This window comes from Bison bison, unplaced genomic scaffold (assembly GCF_000754665.1).
Source record: "Bison bison bison isolate TAMUID 2011002044 unplaced genomic scaffold, Bison_UMD1.0 scf7180017864334, whole genome shotgun sequence".
Classification (NCBI taxonomy): domain Eukaryota; kingdom Metazoa; phylum Chordata; class Mammalia; order Artiodactyla; family Bovidae; genus Bison; species Bison bison.
In genome coordinates, this window is record NW_011494906.1 from 1470887 (window position 1) to 1483433 (window position 12547).

At 50.9% G+C, this 12547-nt stretch overlaps 1 protein-coding gene across 3 annotated transcripts in view; it reads left to right on the plus strand.

The window, feature by feature from the left end:
* Nucleotides 1-1760: 1760 nt before the first annotated feature.
* Nucleotides 1761-12547, plus strand: part of RAB3IL1 (RAB3A interacting protein (rabin3)-like 1) — a 29592-nt gene continuing 18805 nt past the window's right edge. For 2 of the 3 annotated variants that reach the window (XM_010854031.1, XM_010854032.1), the window contains exon 1: nucleotides 9395-9657. In XM_010854031.1, coding sequence (XP_010852333.1) covers nucleotides 9506-9657 — 152 coding nt within the window. In that variant the 5' untranslated portion in view covers nucleotides 9395-9505. Of the gene's footprint in view, nucleotides 1793-9394; nucleotides 9658-12547 lie in introns of those variants that run through there. The other variant, XM_010854033.1, reaches the window with a different exon arrangement.

Consider the following 12547-nt stretch of genomic DNA (forward strand, 5'->3'; position numbering starts at 1 on the left):
CATAGCCGTTGTCCTGGGACTTCCTGTTGTCCTTGGAATAATCTTACACATTCTCCTGGTTGGAGTCCTTGTTTTCCTGTATCCTCTGTGTTTCTTTCTTATGGTTTTACTCTTCTGTTTTAATGGCACATACCCCGTAATAGTTCTTGAGTTCAAAGTGGTGGGACAGTGGCAGAAGGCATGGTAATGACTACTTTTAACATACCAGTTTGGGATCTTCTTTTTTCCAGTTTGGTCTGATTGTCATCTTTGGTTTCACGAGATGCCAGCTTCTGTCCTCAAGATCACCTGAAGATTCTCTTCCCTTCAGCCTTGTGTTGGCTTTCCAGTCTTCTGACCTATAGGATTTTTTTCTTGGTTTCCCCCTCATTTTATTGGAGTGCATCCTTCAGTGGTTCTTTTCTTTTTTTTTAATATTTGTTTGGCTGTGCCGGGTCTTCAGCACACAAGATGTTCAACCTTTGTTGCAGTATGTGGGCTCAGTTCCCTGATCAGGGACTGAACCTGGGCCCCTGCATTGGGAGTGTGGAGTGCTAGCCACTGGACCACCAGGGAAGTCCCCTTCAGTGGTTCTTGAGAAAGAGTATGTGAAAGTTAAATTTTTTGAGACCTTGTATATGCGGAATGATAATTTGGTTGGCATAGAATTCTAAGTTGGAAGTAATATTCCTTCAGACTTTTGAGGGCTTCCCTGGTGGCTCAGATGATAAAGAATTGGCCTGCGATGTGGGAGACCTGGGTTTGATTCCTGGGTAGGGAAGATCCCCTGGAGGAGGGAATGGCAACCCATTCCAATATTCATGCCTGGAGAGTCCTCCTGGACAGAGGAACCTGACAGGCTGCAGTCCACAGGGTTGCAAAGAGTCAGACACGACTGAGCAGCTAAGCACACGTAGACTTTTGAAGGCATTTTTCTCCCTTGTTTCCTTGCTTCTGGCATTGCTACTGAGAAGTCAAAATCCATTCTGAGTCTAGGTTCTTTGTGTGATTATGTTTCTGGAAATTTGTAGGATTTTCTTTTTGTCCTAGTTTCCTGAAAATGCACACTGATGTATCTTAGTATTTTCATTGACTACAAGGCACAATGTGGGCCTTTTTGAAAAATCACATATTTCAGTTTGGGAAATGATTTTAAATTATTCATTTCATTCTTTATCTCCATTTTCTTCTATTCTCTCTTTTTGGAATCCTCATAATGCAGATGTTGAGCTTCCTAAATTTCTCCCTGAATATTCTTATATTTTTAACTTCTTTATTTGGGGGGAGGGAGTATTCCCTCAACCCTTCTTCAGAATTTTTAATTTCTGCCATCGTATTTTTAAAACACTATTAATTTCCAAGATTTCTCTTTGTTCTCTCAATGTTCATTTCTATAAATTTGCATTCTTGTCTCATGAATGCAATACCTTTTTCTTTCTCTGAGGGATATTAATGAAGGGCTTTGCTTTTTGTGTTTTTGTTTGTTTTGTTTTCCTTCTCAGAGTCTCTGTTTCTTGCAAGTGCTTTCTTTTTGCTTAGTAGGTTTGATTTCCTTCATGTTGGAGGTTCTCCTTCATTGTCTAAGAGTTCTTGGCTGTCTGCTCATTATTAAGAATGAGAGCTTAAAAATTGATGGGAAGCTCTCAGCATGTTGACTTTGACCTTCCCAGTGTGGTGTTCTGATGGGGCAGTTCATGGATAACACTAATCTTAGGGTTTTTAGTCTTCTTTCAAGTTGGCCTGAGTTCCCAGGGAAGGCTCCAACCTGCTGCCTGGAGGGTAAAAATCTGACTGCCATGGCTCTGACTGCCAGGTAAGGGAAGAAGATTGAGGAGGTCGGGTGTGGGGTGTCAGTTTTCAACTTCTACACAGTCACTTAATCCCGTTAGTCAGTTACTCATGCAGTGTCTCTGTTTTATCGTCTCTAGAAAACAAATTTGCAGTCTTAGCTAGAGTTAGAAAGGAGAATTTGCTCAGTGGCATGAAGTAAGGGAGGGGATACAGCCACCTAATTGCTTCTCAATCAGCTTTGTTGTAGAGCTTCATGTTTTAGCCTTTACTACCAGTGCTAGGGGAGAAGGCAATGGCACCCCACTCCAGCACTCCTGCCTGGAAAATCCCATGGACGGAGGAGCCTGGTGGGCCACAGTCCATGGGGTCGCTAAGAGTCAGACACAACTGAGTGACTTCACTTTCACTTTCCACTTTCATGCATTGGAGAAGGAAATGGCAATCCACACCAGTGTTCTTGCCTGGAGAATCCCAGGGACTGGGGAGCCTGGTGGGCTGCCGTCTATGGGGTCGCACAGAGTCGGACACGACTGAAGCGACTTAGCAGCAGCAGCAGCACCTGTGCTAGGGGGCTTCCCAGGTGGTGCTAGTGGTAAAGAAACCCACCTGCCAATGCAGGAGACTAGAAGTGGGTTTGATTCCTGCGTGGGGAAGATCCCCTGGAGGAGAGCATGGTAACCCACTCCAGTATTCTTGCCTGGAGAATCCCATGGACAGAGGAGCCTGGTGGGCTATGGTTCATAGGGTTGCAAACAGTCGGACATGACTGAAGCGACTTAGTATGCATGCACGCATATATATCTATATCTAGACTTCCTCTCGTCATTCAAAAATCTGTTTAGTTCTCTTCGATCTCTTGTTTATCTGAGGTTCATACACAACCTTTCTATACTGTATGTAAGACCTGAATATCTGGAGTTCCATAGTATCTAACTCTGTTACGTTGTTTCTTCTGATTCTCACTCTTAGCACTAGCCTCCTTCTGTGCTGGTGATCCCTGATCCTGAGCTTATTGCTTGATATTAACCAGTGGATCCTCCATACTTAGAACTGGACACTTCCCTCCAAAGGGGATTTGTGTCTGCTTCTGCCAGGAGCCAGAGGGTGCCACCAACTTCAGTCCTCCTTCTCTGAGATCCAGCTCCCCTGTCTCTCCCTAGTCTCCTTACTTTAACTTTCTTTTGGGGTCAGTTCAGTTCAGTTCAGTCGCTCAGTCATGTCTGATTCTTTGCGACCCCATGAATCGCAGCACGCCAGGCCTCCCTGTCCATCACCAACTCCCGGAGTTCACTCAGACTCACGTCCATCGAGTCAGTGATGCCATCCATTCATCTCATCCTCTGTCGTCCCCTTTTCCTCCTGCCCCCAATCCCGGGAAGTGGATTTTGGAGATCTTGGAAGACAACAGGGCCTCAAGGAATCATGGCCTCTCTTTGTGGAATATTCTTCTTCTGTAGCAAGAAAGTTCCTTACTGCTCTAAGTCCACCATATGAGAAGAAGCAGAAATCCTCCAATCCATTCCACATACATCCATAGGAGCCATCTTTTGGACTTGTAGATCTGATCACATCACACTCTTGCTTAAACCCTTCCATGACTCCCTTTTTTCCTGAAGTATAAATCTTGAACTCTTTAGGAATTCCTTGGTGGTCTAGTGATCAGGACTCGGTGCTTTCACTGCCAGGGCCTGGGTTCAATCCTTGGTCAGGGAACTAAAATCGTGAGGTCAATTAAAAAAAAAACCAAACATAAAGTTTGAACTCCTTGCCCAGCTTACAAGGCCCTATGTGATCTGGCCTCTGACTCCCTTTCCAGATTCATCTCTTTTAATAGCCCTCACTCCTATTTGCAAACTCTTTCCCAAGCCCCAAGTCTAGGACTTCTCCAATGTACTTCCCGTCCTTGTACCTGTCACATAGTGTCTAAAAACCTTAGATATGTGAATCACCCTACACACCATCCCCAAACTGTATACTCTGTATGAGTGCAGAAACTTTATGCATCCACTAATATCTCCCCAGTATCCAGCACAAGCACTTATTAAATATTTGTTGAAGTGAATGAACACATTTACCGGGTTCCCAGTGTTTTTCTTTACTTTTTTTTTTTTTTGATGTAGACAGTTTTTAAACTTTAAAAATTTTTATTTATTTATTTTTGGCTGCACTGGGTCTTCGTTGCTTTGTGGGAGCTTTCTCAGTTGAAGCAAGTGGGGGCTACTCTTGGCTGCCGTGCTGGGGCTTCTCATTGCGGTGGCTTCTCTTGTTACAGAGCACAGCCTCTAGAGTGCGTGGGTTTCAGGAGTTGTGTCACACAGACTCAGCAGTTGTGACACATGGGCTTAGTTGCTGTACAATGTGGACAGTTTTTAAAGTCTTTATGGAATTTGCTACAATATTGCTTCTCTTTTATGTTTTGTTTTGGTTTGGTTTTTTGGTTGCAAGGCATATGGGATCTTAGATCCCCGACGATTGAGCCTGTGCCTAATACGTGGGGAGCTCAGAGTCTTAACCATTGGACCACCAGGGAAGTCTCAGATCATGAGCTTTTGGAATCAGACAAATTTGGATGAAAACCCTAGGTCCTCCCCTTGTTCACTATGGCCAAACCCTTTAACCTTTCCAGATCTCAGTTCCCCATCTTTAAAATGTGAAAGTTGCTCAGTCACATGCAACTCTCTGCAACCCCATGGACTGTAGCCCACCAGGCTTCTCTGTCCATGGGATCTCCAGGCAAGAATACTGGAGTGGGTTGCCATTTCTTTCTCCAGGATCATCTTCTTCCCCATCCAGGGATCAAACCTGGCTCTCCTGCATTGCAGGAAGATTCTTTACCGTCTGAGCCACGAGGGAGTGCTCTTTAAAATGCAGAGAGAATGCAATGAAAGGACCGCATGGGTGGCTGCCAGGATGAGCTAAGTCTGATATCATGAAGTCAAAGATCCGAGCATAGTCCCCATCTTACATGCAGCCATTTCAGAAGGGAGTCACCAGCTGCCCTGGGGTCATACTCTCTCCCAATCATATTTGTCCATCAAGTTTGGTGGTAGTGGTGGTGATTTAGTCGCTAAGTCGTGTCTGATCCTTGCAACACCCTGGACTGTAGCCCACCAGGCTCCTCTGTCCAAGGGATTTCCCAGGCAAGAATACCGGAATGGGTTGCCATTTCCTTCTCCAGGGGATCTTCCCAACCCAAGGATCAAACGAACATCTCCTGCATGGATTGCATGTGGATTCTTTATCGCTGAGCCAGCGGGGAAGCCCTCAAGGTTTGGCTGGTTTTGATTCCATTAGGTAGCCTGAGCTTTCCTGCTCTGGAGCATGGAGTGGGCAAACAGGTTCCACCTAAGTAATCCAGCTCAGGCCTCCAGGCACTTTGGTGGGACTTGTGAATTTCAGTGGTTTTATCCCTGGGAAATGTTGAAGTCTCCAAAGAGACCCCCCCAGTGCACTCTGCCCCTCACCATCAGCACCTGGGATGATGCTGGGTCAAGCAGAGCAAGGGCAATCCTCCCAATTTTAAGGTGGGTTAACTGAGGCTCAGACTATCTTCCAGACAGTTGGGCCTAGAACTTGTGTGTCTTCTCAAGGGGCTCTGGGAGGCCTGGGCAGCTGCAGTGGGCGACCTGGGGGGAGCTCTAGCCCCAGAGCAGGAGGTGGCACAGGAACCCTGGCTCTCAAGGCCTCCACCCCTTGTTCACAATGGGTTAGTGCCACTCTCGGCTGGTGGGGAGCTCAGTGTCCGTGTATTCTTCGTGAACCCACAGGACTGTGCTTAAGTCGGTTATTTTGCCTGTGTCATTTGGGGAGAGCAAGGATGACAATTCACTGGCTGGGGTGTGTGCGTGTGCTGGGGGTTGGGGGTGAGGATGGGGATAATCTGGACAGTGAGAAGAGCGAGCTTAGGGTCAGGAGCCCTGGGTTCCAGCCCAGTTCTGTACCCAGCATGCTGAGTCCCTTGGGACGAGAGCCTTCCTCTCTGGCCCCCAACTGCTCTGTTAAGTGGGAGTGGTGGTAGACAAACAGATCATGGTCGTGGGATCAAAACGCTGTCCTGGCCCTGCCACTCCCTGAGCCCAGACTGTCCCCTGGGCCTGACTTCACCCAACTGGCCCCAGCAAACCTCTGACACCATTCTGCTGCCTCCACCCTCTGTCCCGTCCTTCCCCCAGGGGCCTGACTCCAGCTCCCCACCACACAGCGGGCTGGGCTGGTGGCAGTATTGGTCAGGCCTGGGTGGGGGGCCTCCAAGCCCACAAATGACCTCTTGAGCCTCTTTCTGGAGCCAGCATCCTCTCTTTCCCCTCCTCTTGAAATCTGAACTCAGAGATCCGGGGAAGACTCTCCCTGCCAAATATTCCATCCAGTTGTCCAAACACTCTGCACAGCTGGCGGAGGGAGGGGCCAGAGCCCAGCTCTCAGGGAGCCCTCGGGCTGTTGTTTTCATGGAAATGGCTGCATTCTCACTTGGAGGGCCAGCCCGTGGGTTGTTTTAAGGGGGTTCACCATGGCCAAGAGGATCAAGAGCCCCCAACACGCCCTCCTGCTACACTGGAAGGAAGAAGTCAAGCAGTGGTCTTCCCCTGGTGGGGAGGATCCAGGTGCATGTGGCCGCCTCACCCCGGGAGGTGGCAGCGGGCCCTGGCAGCCTTGTGAGTGTCCCCTCGTGACTGGGCTAGGCGCGGTGGCTGGGGGAAGGGCAGGCGGTAACGACACCGAATGAGCAGCCTGAGCGCTGACTTAGGACAACAGCTTTTCCGAGCAAGCAGCCCCAGACCTGGCTGCCTTGTGGGTCTGACCCACCAGTGACCCGAGCCTCAGTTTCCTCACTTGCAACAGGAGAGGCTTTTGGGCTTCTTCTGCCTCTGATTTTCCTAAGTCACGGCCAAGGACAAAGTCCTCATAGCTGCCCCCTGCAGTGCCAGCTGTGCCTAAAAGTCCAGAAAGTGGCAAGATTTTCTTGACAATCCCCAGAACAACTCTGACTCAGTTTACCCTCAGAGAGGATGGCTAGGACTTGGCAGAGCGGGACCATCGCCTGTACACTCTGTCACCAGCCAGGCTCAGCCCCTCGTCCCCTGCCATGTCAGGGTGATGGAGAGGCAACCCCCTCCCCTTCCTTCACACATCCTGTTTTTCATTAATTGCTTCCAGGTGGGCCCAGAGGTTGCCCTGCAGAGGAAGGTGGAGGCACAGGAGAATTTAGCAGGGGGATCAGTGAGGAGCAAAAACAGGAAGGGGTTGGGAGCAGGCCATGGAAAATTCATTGCCAGGAAAGAAAGGCCAGCATCTGGTTTGCATTAAGCTGAGAGAGCTTCGAAGCCCAGAGCCTGAGTGGGAGATATTGTTATCCATCCACAGGGCAGGCGGGGTGTGACTGCTAGTCAGGAACTGGCAGCTTCTCCCCGCAGGAACTCAGGGGCTAACAGGAAAGAAGAGGGAAAGCAAGGAAGAAGGCAAGAGGAAACTCAGTCTCCGCTGTGGCTGACATCTCATGAATGTTATCTTCTTTTTTTTTGGCTGTATCGTACAGCATGCAGTATCTTAGTTCCCCCACAAGGGATTGAACTCACACCCCCTGTAGTGGAAGCTTGATGTCTTAGCCACTGGACCACCAGAGAAGTTATTTGAATGTTATTTTATTTGATATTCACAACTTCACAGGGGAGAATCGTCCCCATTTTATAGCTATGAGAACTGAGTCCCAGAGAGGTTAAGTGACTTTCCCAAGGTCACACAGCCAGGGAATGGCAGAACTCCAGATTAGAATTCAGGCCAAATGAGATAAGATGGAACATTCACACCATCACACGGGTGGATTGAGGCTGACTGTGCGCCAGGCAAGGGGCCACTGAGGATTTAGTGATGAGTACAGCCCAGCCTCTGCCCATGGGGTCACTCAGTTCATGTAGGGGCGTCTGATGGTGCTATGGGACACTCGTCATGACACAGGGTGGACCATGTGACTGAGGGCTCCAGTCCAGTGCCTGCAGAGGAAAAAGCAATCCAGAGGGGAAGGCTTCCTGGAGGAGGGGATATGAGCAAAAGAAAGAAATTTATCAGAGAGGGGTGTGATGGAGTGGAGGCTGCAGAGAAGGGGATACTGTGAGGATAGTGGGAAGGGGGGGCATACGGGCCATGTCTAGGCAATAGCAGCTGGCCTGGTGTGCCTTAGAGGGTGATGGTTCATTTCATAGTTGGGGAAACAGAGGCACGGTGAGCCTAAAGTGCCCAAACGTCTGGAAGTGGTAGAATCCAGCCTGTCTGACTCTAGGTCCGTCTTCCTCGTAACTGCTACACTGACTGGTCCCTTTTGTTGGTAGTTAAATCTGCCCACAATGCAGATGACACCACCTTTATGGCAGAAAGTGAAGCAGAAGTAAAGAGCCTCTTGACAAAAGTGAAAGATGAGAGTGAAAAAGTTGGCTTAAAACTCAACATTCAAAAAACAAAGAACATGGCATCTGGTCCCATCACTTCATGGCAAATAGATGGGGAAACAATCAAAACAGTGACAGACTTTATTTTGGGGGGCTCCAAAATCACTGCAGATGGTGACTGCAGCCATAAAATGAAAAGACTCTTGTTCCTTGGAAGAAAAGCTATGACCAACCTAGACAGCATATTAAAAAGCAGAGACATTACTTTGTCGACAAAGGTAGTCTAGTCAAAGCTATGGTTTTTCCAGAAAGTCTTGTATGGATGTGAGAGCTGGAGTATAAAGAAAGCTGAGCATCGAAGAACTGATGCTTTTGAACTGTGGTGTTGGAGAAGACTCTTGAGAGTGCCTTGGACTGCAAGGAGATCGAACCAGTCAATCCTAAAGGAAATCAGTCCTGTATATTCATTGGAAGGACCGATGCTGAAGCTGAAACTCCAATACTTGGCCACCTGATGCAAAGAACTGACTCATTGGAAAAGACCCTGATGTGGGGAAAGATTGAAGGCTGGAGGAGAAGGGGATGACAGAGGATGAGATGGTTGGATGGCATCACCGATTTGATGGACATGAGTTTGAGCAAGCTCTGGGAGATAGCGAAGGACAGGGAGGTCTGGCATGCTGCAGTCCATGGGGTGGCAAAGAGTTGGGCATGACTGAGCAACTGAACTGAACTGAACTGAATGCAGTAAACCTGGGTTTGATCTCTGGGTTGGGAAGATCCCCTGGAGAAGGGAATGGCAACCCACGCCAGTATTCTCGCCTGGAGTATCCCATGGACTGAGGAGCCCGGCGGGCAACAGTTCATGGGGTCACGACTGAGTGACTAACACACAAAAGTTTTAAGGGGATATTGAGGGCAGGGACCACAGGGAGGCCGCGGTGGCGGTGGTGTTACATGAGGCCACAGAGCCAGCCAGTGACAGGGCCAGGGCTGGACAAGCTCTTTCCAACTTGCCAAGCTGGGCAGGGAGGGGACAGACTGCCCTAACCATGGGCCTTGGAAAAGCCTGGGGCCTTGGGCACGCTAAAGCGAGGCTCCCGCCTCCCTTTGAGGTATCTCACCTTCCCTGGGAGGAGAGCCCGGCGTCGTCTGCTGCCCGCTGAGCCATGGGAGTTAATAATTACTGGGTTTAAGGAGATAGAGGCCTGTCGGAGAGGCACCTCCCTCACAGGCCGCTGCTCCTCAGAGATAGCAAAGGTTAGTGTGAGCCTCAGCCTGGGGGTGGGGAGAAGGCTCCTGCCACCTCCCTGCCTGGCTGACTCCAGAGGGACCCTGGGTCTGGCCCTCCAGCCATGGACCCCGCAGAGAAGCCTGCTGAGTGCCCGGCCCGAGGAAAATGTCCTGTGTTCCTGGCAGTGAGCTCAGGGACTGTCCGCTATGCTCCATCAGGTCTGGGCCCTGCACTCGAGGGGAACTTAGGAAAGCAGCCCTGGGACATGGACAGGTGAGCTAGAGACCTGGGGAAGGGGGAGTCTCACTACTTAGCAGGGGCCTTGGGGGAGGGGGAGAGGCGGGGCTCTAGACCAGGGCTGCTGCCGCTAAGTCGCTTCAGTCGTGTCTGACTCTTTGCGACACTATAGACTGTAGCCCGCCAGGCTCCTCTGTCCATGGGATTCTCCAGGCAAGAATACTGGAGTGGGTTGCCATGCCCTCCTCCAGGGGATCTTCCCAACCCAGGGACTGAACCCCCATCTCTTACATTGACAGGTGGGATCTTTACCACTAGCATAGAACTAGGAGGAATTTCAGGAGCCTTCTACAAGGTCAGCCACCAGGGAGGGCCCTGATTTGTCTCCTCCGACTTGGTGGTTGTACAGATGTAGCATCTGAGGCTGAGAGAGAGAGGGCAAGACACTCATGTTCAGTCACACAGTGAACTGAAGTTTAGATCCAGGGCCTAGGTCATGCAGGCTGGCAAGTCTCTCCCGGATGGGGTCTGTGGCCAGGGCTGCCAGGCTGGGGATGGCAGGGGTGAGAGGGGGCGTTTGGGGAAGGTGGTGACTTGGGGGGCAGAGGACACACCTTTTATTTTCCTTCTCCACTAGATGCCAGGCATCTAATGGGCTCCCCTAATTGCCCGACAGCATGGAGCTGCTGCTTCCAGAGAGCCCTCTGGTTTCTGGGCTGTCTTTTCAGAAAATTGGAGTAAGGGGCCACAGCCCTTCCTTCCCTGGCTGTGTGACATCCAGAAGTTTCCTTCACTTCTCTGAGCCCATGGTTTTCAACCAAGGAGCATTTGTGGGAGGAGCTAGTGAGGCCTTGGGAGTCCTAAGCAGCTGCGTAGATCATGGGATATTTTTGGCTAGTAATTAGGGTGGTGACAGTGACTCCTCACTTGTCCTTCAAAACCTCACTCAAGGGTCTCCCCTGCTGAAGACTCTTCCCCTGGGGCTGTACCCCTGGGCTGACACCCCTTCCACCCGTTATCTCCCACCAGTCTGAGTTACCACGACTTGGACCAGGTCTTATCTCCTGCTGGGGCTAGTGAAGACTTGGAGGGTAAGCTTCCTGTCCTGAGCTCCTTTTGTGTCATTCTTCCCGCTCCCCCAAAGAGTGAGCAGAGCAAGGTCCAGGAAGACAGCAGTTGCTCAAGACTTATTTGGTGAAGGATTTGTCAACAAACATAATGACAACTGCTTTGGGCGAGACCCTGGGCTGGACTACGGTGGGTGGAGAAACACAGACCCAAGGAGGTCGCTGCCCTTGGGAAACCACAGTTGTGGAAACAAATGCCCTACAGAGTGAAGGAGAGAGACCTGGGCAGAATGAAAAGAAAGTCACGGAGGACTGCACAAGTCAGGTTCACTGCACAAGGTGTCAGGGGGCATGAGAGCAAGGCATCAAGTCTGGCTTGCCCTCCACTCACCAAGTCCTGTTCCTGTTCCTTCCTAGTCCTGCCCACCTAGGAAAGGAAGACTACTCTCTCTCTCTCTTTTTTTTCATTTTGGCCCAGCCAGACAACATGCAGGATCCTAGTTCCCTGACCAGGGATGGAACCCATGACCCCTGCAGTGGAAGTGCAGAGTCTTAACCACTGGATCCATTGTCCCAGCGGTCCATTGTTCTCTATTTTGAATTAAGACACTATCCACTTTGCAAGGTGTGCCCTGGGAGTGGAGGTCCCCACTATCTATCTTGTCACAATACTGGAGCCCCAGGAGGACAGAGCCTGTGTCTATGCAGTTTCCTTTTGGATCCCCCGCCCATGGTTTGTGTTCAGAAGGGGTGGCTGAATGCATTGTTGTGTTTCAGTCTCAAAGTAGTGTCCAACTCTTTGCAACTCTGTGAACTGTAGCACACCAGGCTTCCCTGTCCCTCACTGTCTCCCAGAGTTTACTCAAACTCATGTCCACTGAGTCAGTGATGCCATCGAACCATCTCATCTCTGTTGCCCCCTCCTCCTCTTGCCCTCGATCTATCCCAGCGTCAGGGTCTTTTCCACTGAGTCCAATGAGTTGAATGCATGCATGAACAACATGTGTTCCCAGATGAAGACCCAACAAAACTCAAGACTGGGGCCCTGGCCCCAGCTCCAGGTCTAAGGGTAGTGCCCCAAGTTCTAGCAATATGAAAGAGAAATAGCTCCTCCTAGTCTCCCAGGCCTTCTCTAGACAAGGAGGGTGGGAGCCACGGTCCCTGGTAGGAGAAGTGGGGTTATGCTCTCACTGAATCAGCCCCAGGCTGGAGTCGAGGCCGATGATCAGGGCTCCAGATAGTGACAGAGGCACAGAGGGGTTGAGGGACAGGACAGATCAGTGTTTAGGGAATTTGCAGATGTGGGTCCTGACAGGTGTGTGTGTTGGGGGAGGGGTGGGTGGGTGCGAGTCCCCCAGAAAGTAGGTGGTGGGCAAAGGCAGGGGTGGGTGGAATCTGTTCAGAACAAGAAGGCAGGGCCCCTAGTTTGTGGTGGGGGGTGGGGTGGCGGGGGAAGGTGGTTGGGGACTTGGCCCAAAGGTGAGGCCTCCCTCAGAAGAAGCACTCAGGAGGTAGAAAACTGGTTTTGGGGTGAGCCCCCCTTCTCACCAGGAAGGATGTTGCTGCAGAGCAGGAGCCCAGGAAAGGAGTGATGGCCAAAGGGCCGGGTGAGAGGGAGGGGGTGGCAGGGCGTCCTCTAAGAATCCGGGAGCTGAAAGCTTGGAGCCATGGTAGGTGCTTGAGCAAGGGTGGTCTTGCAAGGGTGCTGCGGGGCGCTGGGTGGAGCGGAGTTAGTTGGGAGCATCAGAGAGCCGCGCGGGCCGCGGGGTGCTGTCAGTCCGGGCGGGCGGCCCGAGCGGGGCTGGGCCGGGAGCGCGCGCGAGTTCTCCGCATCGGCCGCCGGAGGGGCGGGGCCGGGC